The sequence below is a fragment of the Eucalyptus grandis genome, chromosome 1 (genome assembly GCF_016545825.1).
Source record: "Eucalyptus grandis isolate ANBG69807.140 chromosome 1, ASM1654582v1, whole genome shotgun sequence".
Classification (NCBI taxonomy): domain Eukaryota; kingdom Viridiplantae; phylum Streptophyta; class Magnoliopsida; order Myrtales; family Myrtaceae; genus Eucalyptus; species Eucalyptus grandis.
Window position 1 is genome coordinate 39294665 of NC_052612.1, and position 24655 is coordinate 39319319.

The window sequence follows — 24655 nt, forward strand, 5'->3', positions numbered from 1 at the left end:
TCTTGACCATTAATCTGAACCGTGTCAGAGGAGTGACCATGTGTCGTGTGAGATTGGGCACGCATTTTATGCGTGTTGTCTGTTCCGACTTGACATCAATGCCTACCCTTCGCATTTCTACCCAAAACTCACTATCCAAGAATCATTGGTACTCGAAAGCAGCAATGCGTATGGAATAAAAGTGGGGATAGCTGTAGTTCACGATACAAAAGCGTCGATGTGTTCCATGAAAGGTAGGCATCAACTGTGACCCTGAATCGCCTTTTGTTACTGAATCCCTGGAAGGGTTGGAACCAGCACTGGTTCATGCATCCTAATCCAGATAATTAGTGAAATTCGTTGACTTTTTGATACCCTGACAGTATACCATCCTCCTGTTACGAAGACGAGATGTCCACTGTCTTGCCTAGAAACAAAGCTGACAAGATGCTTCTGTTACGCGTGTTCTTTAGATTCCTGACACGTTTGTCACAGTCCCCGGGGGACTGCACCTACGTACAGCCATCCTTCAGGCAAAAGACAGGAAAAATCAACACCATGACATAAATTATTGATGGAGAACAGATCCGATTAAGTACAGCTTATCAGCGAACTAATAGATAAAGCCACTAGATGAACAAATACTAGAGACTTTGACATGATGAGGCTTTAAATCAACAAATCAAGGAGAAGACGCCCAAATGAAGAGACTAATATGGAGAAAGCTTTAATCCATGGCCACTTTGAGAAATTTTCAAGCCAAAACAATCAGCACAGCTGAATCAAATACCTGAGAAACACAGGCAAATCAGAAAATGATATCCTCGTCCTTCTCCATTGCTACCGATAACAAGTTGTGGGCTGTATTGATGGAAACTCCTTTATGCAAGGAAACCTTCTCTGCAAACTGCTCTTCTGCAAATCTCTTGGCAGATGCAAGCTGTCTCTCTATTTCTCTCTTCTTATATCCCTGAATCTTCTTCAGCCTAAAAAAATCTTCCCTCTCGAGTTCATCCAACTCACCCTTGATATAACTTATAGTGTTCTCCAACCTGGGCTTCACAACATTCTCCAGTGCATTCACTCTACGATTGGTGGTCTTAATAGCCTCATCAAGAGTCAGGAATGATGTTTGCAGCGAAGCAAGCTCCACAAGAACCTCAATGGCTTTCACATAAGCAGCACGACAAAGCTGAACTTGTTGACCACCTCTGGCTAATCCGGTCAGGGCATTCTTGGTCTCCCCATCAGTAAAATATTCGAATTTGGGAAGCTTCACACCAGCAACATTCTCTTGTCGGGATCGGACTTTCAAAGAAGCATTCTGAACGTTTTCCAGAACAACGTGCTTGACGTTTTCGCCAGCAACATACTTGGCCTCAGTCAGGGCAAATGAGGATGCTTTCATGATGTCCCCCATTGATTCCTTTGTCGATACAATTTTCTTCAGGATCTGACGAAACTGCACAGTTAAAGCATCACTCTTCTTCTTGAGTAGAGCATGGCCTCTTGTAGCACCAACAAGGCGAGCCTTCATGATTCCAAGCATCGTGACGGTAGGAACCACATTCAGCCGCTGGCTTTGACCAGACATCTTTGCAAAATCTACTGCAACATGAAGATAAGAAAATATATAATTTTGGGCAGAAGATTGGTCTGTATCTTCATTGGGAAGAACCAAAAGAAATATTCAGTACCAAGTAAATACCTAACAAAAATTCATGATTTGTCACTACATGACAGTGGGCCTTCATCACAGATTCGTATGAACAAAAAAATGAATAGGATAGGATGCTCATCAAGAGAAAAAAAATAGGGATAAAAGCAAAATGCGTTTCGGAAAGCTAAACTCAAAGTGGCTTGGCATCGAGTAACCTGGGTAAAGCCTAATGTACCTAAAATAGCTTTGACCAACTGGTTAGTCTTACTAAACAGACTTCCAACATATGACAGAATGTAGAAATGGCGTGATGTCAATGATGATTGTGTTATTTGCAAGGAGTTAATTAAATCTAGAAGCAATCTGTTCATCAGATGTTCATCCTCCAAGCAGGTTTGGACTTATATTTTGCATCCTTGTGACAATTCTACAGGTATTGGAGTCCAGAAGGACGAATTGCCTTGGGCTCTGCAGTGCATTAAGGTAAAGTATGAAGAATACACTCTTGAAGTTGGCATGGAGTGGAACAATTTATTCTTTTTGTGGACCGAAGGAAACAAACACATGAGGAAGCTGGTCCTCTTGAAAGTAGAGTCATTGCCAGTGTTCTTTTTCCGGGGAGGAAATCCTCTGAATCCTTACACTCCAGGATGGTCGCAAGTTGATAACTTAGGAGGTTGCCGAGCTGGGTCATAATTGGAGGATCCATTTTTGCCAATTTGCCTAAAAGGAACTGACAAATCCTAGATTTGGTGATGTAGATTGTTGCTAATGAGCCATCAGATTTCTGTTCACTTTGTTGGGACATGTTGGAGACATCAATCTTTTCATCAATCTGGTGGGACATGTGTAGAGGATTTATACATGATTTCTTCAGAATCGGTTACTTCCGCATTTTGGAGTTTTGAACTATAGGATCGTTCAATCATCAAGACAGAAAATTAAGCATCATGAACACAAATCCTACGAAGCAAAGAGAAAATTCACGACCGAAACTAAGAACGCACGCCTCCAAATGCCACTCGGTGCATGAGCTAATGCATATATCAATTCAATTCCGCGATCAGCGACCAAATCCTACCGAAAGAAAGGAGGACCAAAAAAAGAAAAAGAAAAGAAAAACCAGATAATACGAACCGGATCGTGACGAGATTCAACGAGCAGAGGAGGCGACGGAGCAGATCGCGACGACGACGGAGGCCGCGGCACGACGGAGAGGCGGCGAGCAGCGGCAGATCGGAGGCGGAGCGCCGAGGAGCAGCAGCAGGCGCGGACGCGGGGAGCGAAGAAGGCGAGACGAGGAAGGACGGAGAGGGAGAGACGAGGCGGAGAAGGGCGGCGAGCGATGAGAGAAGATCGGAGCACGGAGAGGAGGCGGAGGGCGGCCGGTGGCGACGGGAGAAGAGCCGCGGCGGAGATCGACGGAGATGTGGCTGCAGAAGATCTCCAGATTCCACTGATGAGGAAGGAGGAGGAGGAAGAGAGAGGAAGGAGAGAGGGGAAGCCCGAAAGCTTCGCTTTTTGTATTTTGGTGGAATTATATGCCAAAAATTCCTTTGGACATACCTATTGAAGACGATGAAGACAAAAGAATTAATAAGTGAATTATTTTAAGGAAAATTCTTTATAAAAAAAAAGAACTCAGAGTGTCTTCATTTCCTTAAATAAAAATTTCAAATACCCTCTTTTTCTCAAATAAGGACTTGATTTTGCATAGACTAGCTAAATTTTTCGACTGGTTATGAGTATTTTTGTCCAAATATTCTTTTCTTTTTTCTCTTTTCTTCTTATTCTTTCTGACCTTGGCCGACAACTATTAGCAAAGGCAATGAGAGCTTGGCAACCATTGTCGGTTGCTAGAAAGGGTCAACGAGGTGGCCGAGGGGCGAGGGTCGCCTCACCCAGGCGAGGCCATCCCTCACCTATGGCCGACATGGGTGGTCCTAACGGAATTGGGTGAGGGCGAACCCTCACCTAGCCCTCTATGGGCATTGCCGATGATTAGAGAGAAGAAGAAGAACTAAGGGAAAGAAAAAAAGGAAATGATAAATGACGAAAATATCATTGATCGTCAAAAAACCATGCCTTTATTTATAACAAACATAACCATTTTAAGCCTTTATTTGAAATAGATATAACTAGTTCAAACTCTTATAGGGTTTATTTAAAATAATATTCACTTCGAATCCTATTTTGAGACTTTTCTATTATTTTATTAAGGGTGAATTCTTAAAAAGAATTTGAAGTGTCATCATTTTCTCCAATAAAAGTACATGATTGATATTGTTTTAAATAATGACCTAAAATAATCATACCAATTTCAAATAACAAGCTAACTCGCTAGTCAGCTAAATATTTAAGCCAATCAAGAACAGGTGAGGGCCATTGCCAACCCCATCAGAGCTGGTGGGAAATGGCCAATCAAGCATCAGCGAGGGTCGTCAAGCCTCACCTAGATTTGGCCGAGGGCTACCACTCTTGGCCAACCCCACCGGTGGCAGCACTCAACCAAACCCTCTGCCAGCCATCTCCCATCATCATCGGGATCCAACGACAATGGAGCAACTGCCATTTTCCCTTCCCCTTCATTTTTTTTTTAAATATATTTTTTCATCTAATACAAAAGAAAGAAAAAAGAAAAAAATTAAATAAAAAAATAAAAATCAGTAGAATAAAGCATTTGGAATCGAATATACTATGCTTTTTATACGTAAAATGCAAACATCGGAGTTTTTGGAATTTTTATTCCGCTAAAATCGTGTGAATTCTTTTTTTTCCGACTTTCAAAGTGATTAAAATAGTAATGGCTGCATCATCTGCTTTCGCATCGAATCTACATAGAAATTAGAAGTACTGACGGTATATTTTTAGTGTATTAAAAATAAAATAAAATAAAATAAAAAACTTTTCATGAAGAGCCTGGATTAGCTATATATATCGTGGTCGATGGCTAATAGCTTGGGAACATATGCAGTGGTAGTTCCAATGCAAATTTTCAAATTTCATATTCGTTTCTTGGCTTGGTTCGAGTCAAGATCATTCCTCTTGATACAAAGTGGGAAAGACTTGTTCTCGCGTTGGCTTTCACACCGCCCTGTGAGAAACGCGAACTCGAGCTCCATTTTCATCATCTCGATTTCACTACAAGAGAACGAGTAGCTAGCTGCATAGCGCGGATGCTGCAATCAGATCGAGATGGGGTCGAGGGTCGTACGATCGCTTCGCTTGAACTCGTTTTCTTTTTGGAGCCCGTGGTGCTAAGCTGCAGATGAAGAACGCGGCGGTCGGTATGTAGAGGCTGAGGCACCGGAGGACCAGCAGATTGTGTGTTTTGCATTTTTCTAGTCAACATTCAGGGAAACTGTCGCTTTTCCTGATCGTTATAGACGTGCGGTTGGAGTAGAGAGAGAGAGAGGTTAAGAGGAGGAAGAGGAAGAAGGGACAATGGAACTAAGACTGCGACCGTTAAAGAGAGTATCTTCTTGCGATTAATTTTTCGAACTTTCACTCATTTGATTCGTCGAAATTATTAGTTAACCAAAAATACTTCTCAACAAGGAAAATTTTCATAAATGAAATTAGTTTAGTGAATTCCTAAATTTAAAAAGTAAAAACACTTTCTGAATAAAACAACAAGAACAATGACGGCAACAAAGAAGCTGAAACAGAGGAAGCCGTGCAGAGGCCGAGAAGAGGAGCGGACGACAATTTCTCCAAGAACAGGATGGTTACTGCTTCCGTCTAACCGGGCAAAGAAGAGGGAGAATGCGAATCAGCCACCGAAATTGGCACGGCTGTGAGGTTTCACAAAAGCGGCCAACGGAGGGAAGGAAGAGGCGAAGAGGAGGCTGTGGACATCGCTGTCAAAGGAAGAGGAATAAGGAAAGAAAAAATATTTAAAAATTATTTTTTTCGAAAGAAAGTCATTAGATTCAAATCATTTTTCAAAAAAGATCCACACACGGTCACATACTACTAAACAAAAGTAAACTAACCATTGTCCTGAAAAATTTATTTTCTACCAACATGAAATTTACTCCCAAGCAAATACACCTTAAAATAATTGTTGCGGATCACAGAACACACGCCAGCAGAGCTTTCTTTATCACCCCAACCAAGCCTAGGAAATTATTGCGTTGCTCGTTTATTACCCCCATGCCCAGGAAATTATTGCATTGCTATGAACGAGCATCTTTTAAGAATATCCCTAGTTTCCCATACACTTGGTTTTTCCGCTTCCGACTTTTCGAGAAAAAACCAAGGCCCCCCAGCTAAACTCCCGATCCAGACAACCTCCGCCTCGAAGCATTTGAAATGGACACCTGACCAAGCCTGTCGGCTTCGGTGGGTACCGCTCTCTCTCTCAGAGGCATATAGTGCCGCAGCCATACTCCTGTGTAGACCTGAATGACCGGAGAGATTACAGAAGTTTAGTGATCAAGAAGAGACCGGACGAAAATTAGCAACCAAACGACAAATCACATTAACTTCGTCAATAGGGACTTTCTTGATGGATACTGAAGACAAGAAAACGGTCATTCACATGGCGTACTGGTCATTCTCAAAGAGGGTCAGAGATTATACGACGGAAGTTTTAGAGAGAAGCTAACCTGTTGTGGTCTCATGATCTTTGTATCAGGATCATCCAGGGACTCCCGCCAGTGCGCCAAGTACCCAGCCATTCGAGGGACTGCAAATAAAACAGGGAAGAACTCTGTCGGAAATCCCATTGCCCTGCAAAAGAATCAGAGTTTTTCAATCTTCAACCATCCTAACCTTAAAGGCATTATAACATCACACTGACGTCGACGTACCTATAGATTAATCCAGAGTAAAAGTCGACATTGGGGTACAACCTCCTCTTCACAAAATATTCATCTGACAGAGCTGCTTTCTCTAAAGCAACAGCTACCTGCAGTGAAAATCAGAGTAGACACATAAGCACAATCCAGAATGCCTAAACTCCTTTCTGCAATGTTATTTCAAAGCAAAATCTTGGTCCACATTAACAAATCTTTAACCTTTTCTTATCATCAAGATCATGCTGTCTCCACCAAGACAATCAACTGGCTGAGAGGCCATATGAACGGCAATAAATGCTTCAAGCACGGAGCTGTCTAAGTTATGAGAGCTTTAAGTACGAAGAAAACAAACCAAAACCATGTTTTCAGTGTGGAATGTATAGGCAAGTACTTAATATGTATATTCTGGAAAGCAGATGCCCTGATGAAGGTTTTCATTCCTTCTCAGAAAGAATTCAGAAGAGGGTCAGATCTTCAAAGAAAGATGAATTTCACTGTCAAATTACTTTTTGTCTCTACAGGCAAAAAGACGCTTGTTTCTACTCAGTCAAAACAAGGCGATCAAAGATTAAGTAAAGCATGGTTAGTTAAGAACAATAATAGCAAAATCTTTCGGTACTTATTCCCTATTTGTGGAGTGGAGGTTACAAGCAGGATTATCATAGAAAGTAACTTGATAAACATGAACAGGTACTTAGCCTATTTTATGTAGAGGAGATTGATTCATATAATTTTTCACAACTACATAAGTGTATTATCCTTATTAATGCTAGAAGACAATAGCAGAAAAAAAGGTACTCATCCTTCAAGAAACAAAATTCAGAGCTACCTACCTCAATTAGAGGGTCCCGACCAACAATGGAAAATACTTCCTCAGCCAGTTTCTTTATGACTTTTGCTCTAGGATCATAGTTTTTATACACACGATGACCAAAGCCCGACATTTTTCGTTTCCTAGAAAAAAAAACGAATTAAATGTCAAACACAAATACAATGGTTCATGCCATTTTATGTCATCAATTTCAACCATGAACTTACCGATTTTTCACACCCTCTATGAAGTCTGGAATGTTCTCCACTCTTCCAATTTCATTCAGCATCTTAAGCACAGCCTACAGGAAAATATAAGTAGCCTCAGGTGATGGTAATTCATTACTATGTGAAACAGAAACCAAGGAAAGGAAAGTCCAAGAGAAGCATCCAGCTTGGCCAATTCAGACTTCATCTTTGTACCTTCTTTTTTTTTTGGCTAAACCCCCAAGTGAATGTCATTACTAAAGGAGACCTTTTCAGACTTCATCATAATGGAACGGACAAGATAAGTACCTCATTTGCTCCACCATGAAGAGGACCATAAAGAGCTCCAACAGCTCCAGCAAGTGCAGTGTACACATCAACACCACTACAAAAGCAGTTGCAGAATATTATCCATCCAATTTATGACTTTGACCATCCTTGCAGTAAGGGCTCGAAAGAGGAATACCTCGATGCAAGATGCCTAGCAGCAGAGGTTGAACAATTCATTTCATGTTCAGCATGCAATATGAAGAGGATGTCTAGCACCCGTGCCAACCGAGGATTAGGTTTGTAAGAACGATTACCCCTGAAATTCGATAAAAAATCTCCTCTTAAGTCTGATTTTCCCTTTTTCAATCTTCGCCTCTAATAAGGAACATCAATTAGATAAAAGCACAAAATAAAGCAACACTTACAATGAATCTAGCATGTATAAGAAATTTTCTGCATAAGAAAGATTACTAGATGGGAGAACCGGAGGCCTTCCTGCCATTCTCAAGTATGCAGCAGCTGCAATAGTTGGTGCCTGCATTCACAGAATATTTTCTATTAGGAGCCAAACATAAAGGAGTGAACCTTAGAGCAACTAAGGCCAAGGCTTTCACATGCAGCATATAAGATGGAGTAAAAAGAGAAGTTATAGAAGGGCCAAGAAAAGCCAAAATAGGAAATTGAGAGCAAACCTTCCCAAGAATGCGAGCAATTTGTTTATCTCTCACTTGCTTTGATTTGTAAAGATCTTGGCCCTGTAAACCAAATAATGGAATAATGGCTGTATACTTGACTGAAGAGCATAACTTCTACAATAATTTCGTAAATTTTATGAACTGAGTATTGTTTGTGCAGATCATCTTCATCAGAAAAGGTTATCTTTGCGTAGGCAAGCAAACCAAACCACCTTCAACCCCCAACCCACCCCACAAGCCCAGACAGTGAAAAATATTACAATAGAATGATAAATGAGTGAACAAACGTCTGACCAGCTAATTCTAATTTAGCAATCTGCTTAGATTAATATTTTGCATGGACTTTTTCAGAAACTCAAACTACAAGCTACATTTAACTGGCCAGTACCACATGGCAATTCTAGCATCCAACAGCTTTTCTACAGGACAGACAAGGTTTCAACACCTCAGTCCCATGTTAAATTATTTATTACAGATAATCGCAAGAATATCCCTCTCTTTTCAACTTGACAAATTCAAGGAGAAAATCCATTTAATGATCATGCCATGCCATGAATATCAATGGAACCGGAAGATGGTTGAAAACTCAAGTTTTAATTGGAAGGTCTAAAGATAGTCAATGAAGAAGTGTCAACAGGCACACGCACCTACCATTTTTTATTTCGGAAATGGTTATATCAGACACTGAATGTCACAAGCACATCTGTATTTCATGGATAGACAATGCAATATCTAGAGGTAATATTACATGATAAACACAAGGTCGTGATGGCAAAGCAAAGAGAGCAGAGAAATGCAAGGACCAAATAAAATAAGCTTCTGCAAGTAACGTACTCTCAGAGCAGGATTGGCATCGGGATGAAAGACAGAAAGAGCACTCATTGCACTGACGAGGACACCCATCGGATGTGCATCATGTGGCATTGCGTGTATAATATCCTACATAAAGAACATGGATTAGAGCAATTCAGTGCGACATAATAATCCCACAATGAAACACAAATGAGTCACAACCATCAGGTAAATGAGAGTTATAGCACACCCACTTAACATTGCTTAGTCCTATAAGGACCTCAGTCAAGCTGAAAAGGATCAAGAAACCAAGAGAACAGAGAGAGCAAACAAGAAGCTCTGTTCTACATAGTCTAAAGCATCTGATGAGATGATTGTGTGATTTTACTTGCTTTATATCAAAAGAAAAGAAAAACGAGCAGGAAGTTGGTTGCCCTCTAGCTCACTCATGGAAAAGCAACAACATGATGTGCTTACTCTCGAACACCTAATGCAAACTAGATCTAGCCTTCTCTACTAATGGCAAGAGCCAGAATTTAATACCAAGAGTTCAGAAGTCACAGGAGAAAACAGAAAAAGATTGCCTGGAAGACAAAACAAAACATTTCATTGGTAAAAGCATGACAAGCCAATCTAAAGATGACAAAGTAAAGCAAATGTAGGTCTTGTTCACAATCACAAGTGCCCTCTAGGCATTAAAGTTTACTCTAAAGGTAACAATACACTTTGAATTGAAAATTGAAAAATTAAAGAGTACGAAAATTTTATTTACCTTAGATGAAAAAATTTGCACTTTCAAAGCTGTTTTAATCAACAACAACACGCACCATATTAACACTCAAAACATTTTCCAACGTAAATGACATCCATATCACTTGGACCAAAATTACAGCCTACATTTGAATCTAGGGACCATCAGTGAAAGAAAAAAATATTGGTTCAAGATGAAAAGGGTGAGTGAGCAAATGGAAAGGAAAAGGTAATGTAGGGTCCACCGTGAAAGAAATAATACTCCACAAATGTTTTTTTTTTGTAGTACTCAAATTTTGAAAAAGGTGAGACAGAGAGAATGGGACACAAACCAGTATTCCTTGTGGAACTGCTGAATGCTGAGTAATAGCAAACTCCCAGTCTGCTAATTGACCTTCAGATGGTAGATTTCCATACACTGCAATGGGAAACAGATTTAATTCTCAACCGACAAAGCAATCAAAATCTCATGAAACAAAAATCATCCTGTCCATCAAGGGTTACTAATGAACAGACAATACATGCTTGCTAGGATCTTTGAGATTAGGTTAAAAATATGAAATTCAAGAGCAAGAAAAAGCAGAGAGAACACTCACTCAAGAGGTAAGCCACTTCCATGAAGGAGCTACTCTCGGCCAGCTCTTCAATGGGATAGCCCCTGTACCTGAGAATCCCTTCGTCCCCATCGATGTAGCAAATCGACGACCGAACAGGGGCCGTGTTCAGATATCCTGGATCGTAAAGCTTGAGTCCCTTGTCATTCTTTCCAGTTGTTATCTGTCGAATCGCCGGCAACAAGCGCGACATCCAAACGTCAGGACATAACATCGACACGAAATAACGCGCAGCAAAAATGCTATCACACGAGCTAGCAACTACGTCCTGAAGGCCTGCGCGGGCATTTCGTAAGATAACTCGCGCGTTCAGGCGCGATCTACCCGACCGAAACTCCAAATTCGCCCAAATCAAACGCTCTCGGCTCGGAGCAACCTCATCTCGCAACCGATAAATCCACAAGAAAAAAACATCAGATTGCGCCGCATCGCAAGCTCACCTTCTTCAAATCGATGGCCTTAACGGTGCCCTCCTCCGAAACCGGAACCCCGTACTTCCGGCCGGTGCGCTCGTCGACGACGGCCAGCGAGCCGCCGAGGTTCCCGGGGGCGGGACGAGGCCCTGGGCCGAGACGCAGCTCGGCTCGAGGATCGCCGCCGCCGCCGCCGCCGCCGCCGCCTCGCGGCGGCGGCTCGATCATCGAAGCCGCCGCGAGGTGCGCCGAGAGGACGGCCAGCCGGGCGCGGGCCGAGAGCCGGGAATCTGCGCTGGACATCTTCCGGGGGCTGACGCGGGAGGCCGAAGCCAGGAATTCTGGAAGAATCTGAAACGGAGATGAGATGAAGGCGGGGGAAGGTGGAGGGAAGAGAGGAAAAGAAGCAAGGAACTTGACCGGGCGCGGCGACGGAGCTTTATATATATAGCTGAACGTTGGAGTGGAGTGCGGGGAAATCGGATCGTGGATCGCGAGGCCTCTTGGCTTTAAGTGATCTCCGCGTTTATTGCCTGAACAACTTTTGGTGATGAGGATAAAAGTCGTCGTATCATTATCTAATATTAAAAGAAATAACCTAAAAAAACAATAATTTCCCATTTCATTTTGTTCTTATTTTTATTTACATATCTAAGTTTCTTTTTTATTTTATAATATATTTATTTGGTATTTATATTATTACGTATTTTTAGGTATTATGGTATAGCTTATTATTTAATAATATTTTTATTAAGGAAAGATGGAATATAAATATAAAAAGGGTAGCGCTGTTTCCACCCCTTGTATAGTTATATCCACATGATCTTCACCAAAAAGATAAAATTACCGTTTACATTTAATTGCAATTTAAATCAATGGTCTCAAATTTATTTACTTTTCTTATCTAGTAAGAACTACCTGCCATTAATTAAGAATTTCATGTGTTTAATTTTGTTTATTGTAGAATTGTCATATATATTAAAGGCATGATGTCTTTTTTATTATAAGATATTACTTCAATAAAAATTTGTGTTGTTGAAAACTAAAATTTCCAAAAAAAAAAATCTTTTCTTTTCTACATTGTCAATTAAATTTATGAAAAATTGTTAAGTAATTGAAATTTAATTAAATCAAAACATTCCATAAAGTAAGATTTTTTTTTGACAATGCAAATGCAATTTCATTATTCTAGATTGACAAAAATTAATTTCATCCATTAACTATTTAAAAAATCAATTTATTTTATGATAAATAATGTTTTTAGTGTAATCCTAGATATTTCTCTAACGTATCACATAATTTGTATTCAAATATCTCGCCAATATAGTAAGAAAAAAATATAAATTTTTGATATAGTAAATAAAGAGACTTGATATATATTTTAGATTGATGGAATTAATAAAAAATTCACAAAAAAAGTGAGTTTTTTTTTTATATAAGAGGGACAAAAAAATAGAGAGGTTGTTATATCATCAATGATAATTAAGAGATTTTTCAGTTTTATACTATATCAAAGAATATCTTTTTTTCTCGCTATTAGTAAAATAATTTTACATGGAGCATATAAAACACTATTGTAATATACGAGAATTCACATATCAATAATATGCTAAAAAAAAAATTGTGAAATGCTTAACTATGATAATTATCCTAAATAAAATAAAATAAAATAAAATAGAAAAAAATAAGGAGTGGGGCCATTTCCTAAAACTGTCGACTGTAATTGAAAAATTGATGACAGTTTTGTCTTTTCAATATAAATGAGAGTGAATTTAGTCATTTAGGGGTGAAAATACCGCCGTCAAAAAATATATGTTAATAAATATAAAATAGAAGAACTTCGATTTTAAATGAACAAACTCGAACTCAAAAAGGATTGTTCTCGAAAAATGAGAGACCGTAGACTTTCTTAAAAAAGACCTACTCCGTTCATTTTCGCTCTCCTCTATGTCTCTCATTCATGTTCAAGTTTCGGGATATCTTTGTAGTTTTTTAGTTCATGTCAAGACTTTACGAAAATGGTGAGAGAGTTGAAACTTCTTTACCTTCATAACTCCTTGGTTCATGTCAAAATTCACGAAAGCAGCAAGAGAACTAAAACTACTTTTTGTAGTAGCAGAGGTAAATGATCATGTTTATTTCTCTTTCTAGATTTGGCAATGAATTATGAAAGATTTTTTTATAATTTTCGTTTATGTGTTTTCAGGTTCATTTATATCTATATGTCATAAATATCAAATAATAGACATCATAAAATTTGAAATCAACTTTATTATTGCAATTCATTAAACAATGGATATTATATAACAAAATCCATGGATTTAGTATTTTATCATATTGTATTATATCCTAATTGGAAATTTAGATGACCAAATGCAACACTTAATCATAAGAATTCTTTAGAATATAATTATATATTACTCATAATTCCCTTTTGAACATTCTAAAGTACTAGTAAAAATTTCAAACCCCAAAAAAAATTCAAAGCTTGGTCGGTCATTTTGGCTATCTCCTCAGCCTATAGGGTCTCAAAACCTCTAATTGATATTTAACAAGGGAAAGTTTTGATTTTCGATAGGTTGGTTACATATAAGTTATATGTAACATGAGAAAGATAGTGTGCAATTTTTTATTTTTTTAAATGGGTATCTAAAAAGTGTTTTGAAACGCTTATTAATGAAATCATCATTACTATAGCTAGTGCTGAGTAAAAGAAAAAGAAAGTTATTGTTACTTGATGAGTTGCTTTATTTGAGTTTATTAAGGTCCGAAGTTTCAAATGCAAATGAAAGAACTTCGCTTTAATAAAAAGCTTGACCTAAATGAAGCTAAATCAGTTTTCTAGAAGTTCGTTTGGCAACACTTCTATTCCGAGAAACAAGTTCTTTTCAGAAATAGTATTTTTCTATTTTTATTCCCTAAAACAATTTATCAATAAAAGAACGTGTTTGGTAATTATATAAAATTTATATTTTCAAAAAAAAAAAATAAGAATCCATTTAGTAAAATTTACAAAAAAATTTATAATGTAAAATTTCTTTTAATTTTTTCTTATTCTTCCTTACTACTACCACCGATCGCCAACCGTTGACCATTGCCGCCCCCCGCCGCTTGCTGTTGATGACTATTGATGCCGCCTCCCGCTACTCGAGGTGGCGGGCGGTGGGAGGCAACGTCGTGGTCATCGGCGGCAAGCGGCGTGGCGGTGGTCGACCAAGGTTGGCTAATGGCGGTCAACCGGCAATGACGATCGACTAGTCAGCGGTGGCGGTTGACTGGTGGCAAGCGATAGTGGAGGGTAGTGGCCGGCAAAGAAAAAGAAGAAAATAAAATAAAATAAAAAGAACATAAGTTATTTATAGAAATTATTTTCAAAAATAAGAAGCTAATTTTTTTACTTCTTATTTCTATTCCAAATTTATTCTCCGACTACTATTATATTAAGGGGAGTAGAAAAATTAATTGACATTACCAAACGAATTTATGTTCTTTTTTTGTTCCGTAAAACAAACAAAAAAACAGAAATTGAGAGAAATATAAACTTACCAAATGAAGCTAGGTTGACTTTTATTTTAATTTTTAGTTTTTCCCGGTTTATGGCCCGCTTAATGTAACGTGAGAAGTATCTAAAAATTTTTAGAACACGTGAATTTTGATCTAAATTCACGCATAATCTTTTCATATAATTCAAAAATCAAGTATCATTTGACATTTTGGCAATTAGCAAATATTTTCCAAAAAAATATATATATAAACGAATGGCCCAATATGGTTGCAAAGATATTTTGACACCGCACCGCGCAAAAATTCTACCGTACTCCACCAATTTTCGGTCGAAATCGTCAACTCATCGCGTATAAATCGGTTTACTTACAGTATTTAACTATTTTAATAAATTTTAAAAGAGGGGTATTTCCGTCAGCACGTAAGGGGATACTAATTGAATACATTATCCTCCCCCGAAAAGCTCTCGCCAGGGAGGGTGGGGCCCACAGGGGCACCGGCCTCTAGAGCCCAACACCGAAGGAGAGATCCCCGGCAAGACGAGCCGCGTGAGGCGCCACTCGCTGCTGGGCGAGTGACACGTGGTCCGAATGCGTAACCATCAACCACTCAGAGCGCGAGTATGGAGGGATGGGTTACACGCGGCGCGTATCGTCGGGTGGAACGGTAAGAGACGTGGAGAAGTAGAACACAACCAACACAAGCGTCTCGAGAAACGCGAACGTTTATCTTTGTGGGATGAGATGATTGATTATCGGCGATGGGATGGCACGTCATTATTAGGCCATTTTTCAGTCCCCGAGAAAATCTGATCCCCGAAAGAAAAGTTCAACAAGAACTCTTTTAGCTTAAAAAATATAAATATAGAAAATAATTATTGCTATTATTAAAAGTCAGTTTATATAATTTCGGGTGCGTTTGGAACCATTTTGGAAAAAGTCTTTAGGAAAATGTAGTTAAAGTGTTTTCTAAAATGCAAACTGTGTTTGGTAAATTATATCTTGAAAGCTTTTTGTAAAGTATTTTGAGCAAAATGGTGTTTGAGGAATTATATTTACAAATGAGTTTTGTGATAAAAAAATTATCAAAAGAAAATTAAAAAAATTGATTGGCAAGGGTAGTGGCCATTAGCGACCTCCGGCCACCGGCGTCGGCGACCTCAGGACCCGGATGGGGGCGGCGGGTTGCGCGCAACACGCAACGCCGCCTTGACCTCCGACGATCTAGATCCGAGGCATTGAGGTCGCGGGAGGACCTCGCCGCCCTAGATCCGGGTCGCGGTGGGGTCGTGCAACCTCGCCGCCCGGAACTAGGTCGCGTGATGCTGCAACCTAGATCCAGGGGCGGCGAGATTGCACAACCCAGATCTAGTCGCCGCTCAAGCCTTCGACACTAGATCTAGTCGCGACCACTAGATGCCACGACTCGCAGGTCGCCCGACTCTCCGATGGGTCGCGACGTCCCTCTAACAGTTGTCGGGCAGTGTCTCATATAAGAGCATGCACGGAAAAACTCCAAAATTTGTGAAGACAATTTTGGAAAAAAAAAAAAACGAGGTCGCGTGGGCGGTAGGCGACGGTCAAAAATTGGCAAAGTCGCCATGACCCTCAAAGAGCTTTGGGAGGCTTCTCCACACCCGATCTAATTTCCATGATGGCCAGGACTTTTCTCATGAATATTTAATTCAATGGCTGTTATTTTTATTTTTTATTTTTCGCCAAAGCAAGAAAGTTTCCACTGGCATCAACGGCAAGAGGCCATCTTCATGTCAAGGGGTTGTACAAAAATCCAGCCGTCTCTTTGACGTGGATGAATCCGAGGAAGGATGACCGGGATTCGGCAAAAGTATATACTGATCACATTCAAAAAAAAAAAAAAAAAAACCGAGGCATGATAAAAACATAAAACCGTCGATAGGCATGCGATCGTAGCTTGCACAGACAAAAAAAAGTCGCGGGATCAACACTAGTTCGTTAGGTGTAAGGAAGTTCGACCACCGGTGCATCTAAATGCAAAGACACATTGCCTTGTTAAATGTTACATCTGACATGATGAGTGATGTATTCGAGCATTGTCTTGTTAAATGTTAGATCTGTAACAAGTAATACTTTTTTTATACTAACACAACGGATGTTATGGGATTATCTTACACAGCAATTCAAATGTCAATGAGGAAAACCCTCCCAAAAGGATTTGCAGCATCTATCTAGTACTTAATTATCAAGCAAAATTATCATAGGCTTCACAGTGAACAACGATTATATGCAAACAATTTCAGCAAAAAAAAAAAATGATATGTAGACAAGAACAACCAGAATAACAGAAGGATTGAAAAATAGTATAGTGATTTATTGGACTCACACTAAATTACACAATTTGCCAGAAAACTCGCACTCAATTTGTAAGGATCAACCTCTTGCCTCATTCATAATGATATTGTTTGTTCAAGGTAGTGGTCGCATTGCCATCGCCTTCACAATTTTGTTCTTCTAGGCTTCACTTAGAAAATGCCTCATTGTGAGTTAAGATTGATATCACACCTTATAAGATATAACACTTTATTTCGTTCGTTCTTGCCCCCTTCATCATCCTCACGACGAAGCCGGACTCCCATCCCTCACGAGACCGAGTTGTTACACAATTACACAATATGAACCTTCAACAATGAATTTGTGATTGGTGGCTACTTACAAAATATTTCAAGGCATCTATCCTGCCATGTTGCTATTTAGAATCTTGAGACTATATACCCCACTCTGGATCTTCAACAATGAATTGTGATCATAATGACAACTACAAGTTTATCCTCTAGATTTACCGGTTGAGAATTAGATGAATTCAATCCATGTACATAGATGAAAATATTTTACAGCTTCAAGAGAATCTTCCAAATTCATTGGAGTTTGTGCCGAAGTTACTCTATCAATTACATAAGTGGATCATCTTAAGATCCATTTGGTAACGCTTCTACTCTAGCAAAAAATTTCTTTATAGAAATGGTCTTTTTCTATTTCTATTCTCCAAAACAATTTCTCAATAAAAGAATGCGTTTGGTAACTATACAAAATTTCCATTATTGGAATAGAAAAATAATATAATTGCGTTTGATACGATTTACAAAAAAAAATTGTAATGTAGAATATCTTTTAATTTTTTTCTTATTTTTCTTACCACCACTAATCGTCGCTGCCGTTGACAATCGTCGTTGTTGACCATCGACAACTGGCCGCCACTAATTGCCATCGCCCCCGTTGACCCCGCTATCGATGACCACCAACAACATCACCTGCTGCCACCGACCGCCATGGCCACTCCGGCCGGCGGCGGCAGGCAACAGAGGGGGGTGGGGGTGGCGGTGGCAAAGAAGAAGAAAAGAAGAAAATAAAAAAAGAAGAGAAAATAACTTATTTCTAAAAATTATTCCAAGGAACAATAAATCACTTTTTCCTACTTTTTGTTTCTATTCTAAATCTATTATCGGGCTACTTTTTTTATTCTATGAAATAAAAAAATTAATTAACATACCAAACAATTTTTCTTTTTTGTTTCAGGAAATAAAAGAATAAAAATTAAGAGAAATGAAAACGTTACCAAACAGAATTTTAATAACTTGCAACGTGAACTTTGATGGTTAATTGCAAGAAAATATTCATTGCGTTGGAGAAAGGAGAAATCCGTTCCACGTAACTCAGCTCAGAAACACATTGTCGAATTCAAATGAAGCAAAGCAGGTGTGCCAAATCGGGAAATTTTGAGGAAAGAATACAAATTTGACAATCAACGAACTAAAAGCATGCATCGGCGATGGTGGAGAACTGCTTGGGATCCTTCATGGACGAGTGATTGGACGAACTCTTCGCATTATACTCGAACTTCCCGGAGCTTCCGGAGGATCGAGGACCTGGTGGAAGCAGGAGGAGAATCGCCGGTCAAGGTCGCGGAAGCGATGTCGGAGAGGAGCCTTGAAGAAGTGAAGGCAGCAACGGATTGCGAAACCGCCGGCGGAGGTTTCAGACAAGCAGACACGGTGCGGACCCGGTTCGGGAGCTTCGACGCCGCGGCGGCGCTCTGCTACTGCACGAGCGACTCGACGATGGGCGATGGTGACGGGCGTTTGGGCCGGTCAGGTGAATGGGCCTCATCGAGGCCCATTTGTATGATGGGTTAGCCCCACGGGTTGTTTGATCACGGTCGTGGCTCGTACAACACGTGAAAATGAATGTTACAGTTTGCCGAAGAAAAGTCATAATGCCCTCACCAATGCCAGTACAAAAGGCAGTTTAGATGTTGCATCGACGTTACAATACGTGTTGCGACGTACACGGGCTGTCAGTGGTGGGCAACCAAATTGTTCAACCTAGAAATTGAACTGGTTGGTTCCCAAGGGGACCAATCTGGTTTCGATTCCAAAAATTGAGAATCGACATTGGCTAATTTAATTTTCGATCCTAAAATACTAAATCAATTTGTGTTTGCTAGGAACCTAGGACTTGCAAGGCCGGTTCAAGGAAAAACCTGTGATAGAACCAGTTTATCTCTAATCCTAATTAAGTTCCTTTACTCTCTTTTTTTCAAACAAAGCATTTGCTAAAATTGAATGTATTTGACATGTTATCCTAGAGCAAAAAGAGTTGTATTTATATTTGACATATCAATATTAATATTACACACATGATAAAATGAAACAAGGAAATATAAAAAAATAAAAATAAAAAGCCTGGCCATTTTCGAGGTCAATTCTTAGTTTCAAAAACTTAAAATTAACTCTGATATATTACTTTTCAGATTTCAAGTTGGAAATCTATCCATCTTTAAAACTGATCGCTCCTACTTGCCCTGGCACATCATTGAGTAGCAATTGAATACCGGATAGCTGTGAAATTAAAGCTGTACCGAATGGATTTACCAAGGGGAATGGGTGGAAAAAGCCAATTAGCGACATGCACCCTTTTATTATCAACCGGCAGTTCTTTTCTGGAGGGTGGCCAGCCTTTTATCCATGACAACAAGCTAGGGACCGGAGATGTATGCGTGTTCGAGCCTATCTCTAGCAAGGAATTCCGAGTCACCATCTTTCGTTCACCAAAAACTTTGTCTGCATGAATGAAGATGTGGCCAGGGAAATTAGATTATGGTAGTATATATTTTACTATCATGATTCTGCTCACAGAAAAATCACTCGTTAGGGAATATGTTTCTTCATGATATGATGCTTGATTAGGCCTCGAGCAGCTCTAAGTTTGTGTTTTACTTTTCTTATGAATTTTGAGCTGCTGATAATCTGAACTTAAACTTAGATTCATGATTCCAACTAGTTTTTGACTTGATATGCTTGATTTGACGTTCCTTGTTTCAATTCATTAGCATTTTGAACCAGCATATAGAGAGGGAGAGAGGGGGCATGATCTTTCAATATAGGATTCCACCTTCAATGTCAGCTTCGAAGTTCCTCCCGTCACGAAAATCTATCTTGGGCCACATCTTCATGGAGGAAGTTAAGTTTCCAACTAGATGAATGCGTGGATGGTGATTGTCGCAAAAATGTTCCATAGCAAGTCAGAGGACCATTATATCTAGTATTCTCACCATCCAATTTGAAAAATGTGTTGTATGGTTGCCCAACTTGTCCAAGTAGTCTGTCAAGTCAGTGTAATCACTTGATCAGGAGCTGGGAGGAGGATTTAGTTTTAGATTCCCCTAATCGTCCGTGGAATTCTATCTGGAAAGCAGAAGATGTTGTACTAAATGGAGAGTTGCTTCTGAAAATTTTCCCTAATGCAGGAGATTTTGCTTTATCCTCGTGCAAACTGGGGTTGAACTAATGCTTTCGTTTGTTTGCCTTTCATTTTTTGATTCAATCCACTTTCCTGTTCTTCAAACTAGGAGAAAACCATTTCCCCTTTAGATAATAAGGAAAATGCTTTCTCTAAAGGAGCATTTGGTAATGCTCTCCGGAATACATTCCGGAATACATGTTTCTGCTCTTTTGTTCCCCGAAATAGAAATATGATAGAAACGCATTTGGTAATTTTTTTTTGTTTTTGAGAATAGATTTTGAACAAAAATAAGAAATAAAAAAATAAAATTATTTCTTGTTCCAAGGAACAACTCAAGAAATAAGAAACAAGTTTTTCTTTCTTTCTTTCTCTTCCTCTCTTCTTCCCCTCTTCGGTTGTTGGCCTTAGCGTTGGCTGGTGACTGGCCATAGAGGTCTTGCAACCTCATCGGAGTCTCATCGGCCCTCGACGAGGTCGCCTTGAGCTCACCATCCACTAGCGAGGCCCGGTCTCACTTGGCCATCGTGAGGTCGACGTCGCTTGGGTCAGCATTGCCTAGGTGGCAAGTTGCAAATGTTGCGTGATCCCGAAAGAGAGCTTTACCAACAAGTTTCGTGAGAAGCCCCATTGTTATTGCTGATCGAATTATGATTAGCACAACATTGGAAAAAAAGGGACAAGGTTGCAATTCAAATTATACTGAATATGCAATACTTCACTCGTGATCTTTCAAATATCTAAAACTTTCCAAATTGAAACTTGAATCTTTGTTATTTTTTCAATGTTGTTAGCAAGTTTTGTAAGGGCATTTGATAAGAATCGGGAAAATTATCAAAAATGTCATCATTGTATGTTCTGTCCTGAACTTTTTAATTTGACAAATTTAATCATAATTTTTTTACTATTTGCATTCATTCCTGTTATGTAATTCAGATTGTTCGTCCTCTTTCCTTTGCTCATGGCAGAGGCAGAGGCGGTGAGAGCCAAAGGAGCGATTGTAGCAGAGGCGGTTGCCATATCCTGGAATTCCACAGCCTTAGAAATCAAGAACATTTCACAGCAGTGAGAAGAGCTAGATCTTTCTGGGAAGACAATGTGTGTGTGCCTATTTCCAGTTGAAAACGTTCAATACCTTTTTTTAAGCGGAGGGTTACCTCTCTGAGCTTGCTGAACTAAATGGAGGGAAGCAAAGTGAGGCTTTGTATGTGGAAGAATGGGAGATAGAGAAAGGATAAGGTGAGTATGGTTGGCTCGCGGGCAGATTTGTTGCAGCTTCAAATATTGTCCAAGAAAAGCAATGAAGTTAGAGCCTTTGGTTTGCAGTGAATATGGACCACCCGTTCATGCCAGCTTGTTCTATCTAATAAATCCCAGTGCAATTTCAAGTAAAGATATAACTTGCAAGAACTGAAGAACCGAATAAAAGACCACTGCAACATTGTTTTGAACAGATGACACAACAGGAACCACATTGAAGTCCAGCATAGTAATAAAGTACTGTTCAAATAACTGGAACTTTCACATAAAAAATTAATCACAACTAGCCAAAGTCCCAGATCGGATTGGGCACCACGAGCTGGGGCTTTCAGGTACTGTTGCCTCCTATGATGTGAACCTTAATGATGCAACCGGCGACTCCATTTTCCTCCAGAAGCTCACATATACACCAGTCGTTCTTCTTTAAATTGGTATGGCGGCATAAGGCCTCCCAGCCGGTGATCCAGGTGCGGCTGTCTGTCCACACCTTAACCGTCCCTCTCCATGTCCTCCCAGTGGGATCGTGGAACAAAATGGCCTGAGGTAACTGGAGTTCATAATTGATAAGGACACTGCGTGGAACATACTGCAACGAGACAGGTGAATGTGATGAGGACTCTATGTCAATAATTCTAAGCCAAAATCTCTCATTTGTAAAAATAAGTGTTCTGTGATGATCATTCTCTAGAGCAAGAAAGAAAGAGTGACATTGCAGCAAAATTGACAGACTGCGGATCTATGAAGGCAAGAGAAAAACATTCATAACGAGCTCACACTTCTACAGGATAAAAAATGCAAGACGAAAAGCGGGATTGAAGAGCAAGCATACCAAGTAAGAACTTCTTAGAGCCTGGATCACCGTCACGAAGTAAGGATTTTTAAGGTCGATGTACCTCTTCACATCGATAGGATCTTCATTAGCAGCTTTCCTCTCTTCAACGTTCCCTGAATATCAGATAACACTAGGAGAGTCAAACAAACTAACAAATTCACCGTTTAGAAGCTAAGGACGCCCAATATAATCAAAATGTGCTGAAAATTAAGGAATCTTAAATGATTTCTATTACCTTCTTTTTTTGACCGTTTGCTCCTGCCTTCATCCTCCTCCTCCTCCTCCTCGTTGTAGTCCTCATCATCATCATCATCACTGTGATACTCTTGGACTTCACTTCCTTCTCCTACCTCCCAGGGAGGGCGCACTCTTTTCTCCTCGCATGCGGAGTGCCCATATAGAACGATTCTGAACACACCAGGACTCTGGTAGGAGAACACCATAAAGTCATTGTTCTCCACTAAGTTGTCCCGCACAAATTCTTGCCAGCCGTCTTCAAAATAGGCGTCCCGTGCCTCCAAAGTCACCTTCACATGTCATTGCTGCAGTGATCACTGAAGGTGACTTTGAGGCACGGGACGCCTATTTTGAAGACGGCTGGCAAGAATTTGTGCGGGATAACTTAGTGGAGAACAATGACTTTATGGTGTTCTCCTACCAGAGTCCTGGTGTGTTCAGAGTCGTTCTATATGGGCACTCCGCAGAAGAAAGAGTGCGCCCTCCCTGGGGAGGTAGGCCACGAACAAGCAGAGGATGGTTACCTGCGATGATCGTGGCCTATTACATTAGTTGGCAGCAGAGTCAGAGCAACCTCGATTTGAACAAGCAGAGGATCGTTACCTGCGATGATCACTGATCAGACTTGAATAAGGCGACCACGGGAATGACTGCAACCGCTGGACTCAACAAAACAAACAGAACTCGTCCTGTTTTGGGAGTGGTCGTTCTGTGTCTCTGTTTCGTCGCCTCTGATGGTGAGGCGAGAACAATTTGTGGGCTTTCTTGATTCCGGTTCTGGGACTCGTTCCAATGCCGGCTCTGCTTTCTTACATGTATGTAAGTTGGGTTCTTTCTAGAGAGATTATCAAGCTCATGCTGGCGGTGAACATGGAGGATTCTTACTATATCGTCAAAACAGAGGGCTGTTGTGCATCAATGCGGCGGTTACCCATCAATTCTAATTCCTTTCCTTCCTCCGTTCAACCAGATTGACTTTGTTCCAATTCAGGAACATGGTTAACTTTCTTTTCCAATTTTTGCTCCATTTAATGAAAGACACTTTTTTCCATTTGCGGACATCATTAGTGTGCTGTTCCAGAACCACCTCAGTCATGAATTTGATCTAAAATAAAACGAGTTATCTGCTAATGAAAAAAAATTCATTGTTAGGGAAGAGACAAGTTAAGCAGTATAATCAAGCAAAAACATATCTTATTTCTTTTCCTTGAAAGTTTGCCATCTCACTCATACAGAAATAATCCACGGCCTTCGTACCATAAATGGCCTAACGGTCAGCGAAAAATCTGTTTACTTGTAACATTCGGTGCATAACTACCATTATGTTCCAGAGAAAATTTTTTGATCAAAAATGGTTTTTTCTGATTATATTATCGGAAACAATTTCTGAGCAAAAAAACGTGCTTGATAACTATTCAAAATTTCTATTCCGGGAATAGAAATACGTTCGTGAAATTCTTAAATTCTTTTGTTTCTTTTAATTTTTAATACTTTATTATATTTTTCTTTTTTTCTTTTTCTTTTTCTCTTCTTCCTCCTTCTTCTTTGCCGTGGCTGGCGATTGGCTAGGCGAGATCGGTGAGCTCGCCGGAGCCTTGCCAAGCCTCGCTAGCCGACGTGAGGCTCAGCCTCGTTGGCCACCACTAGGTGACGCCAGCTTGGAGGTGGTCTAGCAAGGTTGCCGGCCCTCGTCTGGCTGGTCGCCGACCATAGTTGAGGCGGGCAACCGACCAAAGGGAAGAAGAAGAAAGGGGAAGAGAAGAAGAGAAAAGAAAAGAAATAAGAACTGATTCTAGGAATTGTTCTTGGAGAAAGAAGTTATTTTTTTCTATTTTTTATTTCTATTCCAAATTTATTTTTGAGAACAAAAAAATAGATTTTTTGTTCTTGGGAACATAAATTTTTTTTACCAAAGAGGACCTTAATAACTTTGACAGAATTGGCTGAGTAGAAAATTTTGTCCCAAAAGAAATGATCTGACATAAATTTGTGAGGACGATAAATCCCATGTAAATTATAACTTATGGAATCATCATATCAGTAATGAACTCAAATA

General features: G+C 39.8%; 3 protein-coding genes across 4 annotated transcripts; all 3 read right to left on the reverse strand.

The window, feature by feature from the left end:
* Positions 1-522: 522 nt before the first annotated feature.
* LOC104441587 (V-type proton ATPase subunit D) lies at positions 523-3178 on the reverse strand. Of its 2 annotated transcripts, none has more exons than XM_010054748.3 (2): positions 2777-3178; positions 523-1584 (listed from the first exon to the last, which is right to left on the reverse strand). In XM_010054748.3, exon 2 carries the CDS (start codon positions 1571-1573, stop codon positions 788-790), a length of 786 nt encoding a protein of 261 aa, XP_010053050.2. In that variant the 5' UTR covers positions 1574-1584; positions 2777-3178; the 3' UTR covers positions 523-787. The 2 variants fall into 2 exon arrangements, with proteins under 2 accessions (XP_010053050.2, XP_010053043.2); XM_010054741.3 differs by having other exon boundaries at positions 523-1587.
* Positions 3179-5545: 2367 nt separating this feature from the next.
* On the reverse strand, positions 5546-11458 carry LOC104441604 (citrate synthase, glyoxysomal). Its single transcript, XM_010054759.3, is given in 15 exon segments — positions 5546-6042; positions 6250-6373; positions 6454-6551; positions 7275-7395; positions 7480-7553; positions 7768-7843; positions 7925-8044; positions 8154-8263; positions 8421-8483; positions 9258-9362; positions 10298-10383; positions 10562-10742; positions 11020-11120; positions 11123-11183; positions 11185-11458. Coding segments are annotated over 15 exon segments (1563 nt in total). The 5' UTR covers positions 11296-11458; the 3' UTR covers positions 5546-5910.
* A 10400-nt stretch (positions 11459-21858) lies between these two features.
* Positions 21859-22902, reverse strand: LOC108957707 (B3 domain-containing protein At5g25475). Its single transcript, XM_039299086.1, has 4 exons — positions 22890-22902; positions 22713-22787; positions 22360-22475; positions 21859-22116 (listed from the first exon to the last, which is right to left on the reverse strand). The coding sequence occupies exons 1-4, from the start codon at positions 22900-22902 to the stop codon at positions 21859-21861; spliced, it is 462 nt and encodes a 153-aa protein (XP_039155020.1).
* Between the last annotated feature and the right edge of the window lie 1753 nt (positions 22903-24655).

Excerpts from the sequence above, each read along its gene's own strand:
- LOC104441587 (XM_010054748.3), bottom strand. The coding sequence starts at position 1,573 with ATGTCTGGTCAAAGCCAGCGGCTGAATGTGGTTCCTACCGTCACGATG.
- LOC108957707 (XM_039299086.1), bottom strand. Across the intron at positions 22,476-22,712 it reads GAGTGCGCCCTCCCTGGGAG|GGAACGTTGAAGAGAGGAAA; the intron begins GTAGGAGAAGGA and ends TCTGATATTCAG. Across the intron at positions 22,117-22,359 it reads CTCTAAGAAGTTCTTACTTG|TATGTTCCACGCAGTGTCCT; the intron begins GTATGCTTGCTC and ends GTCTCGTTGCAG.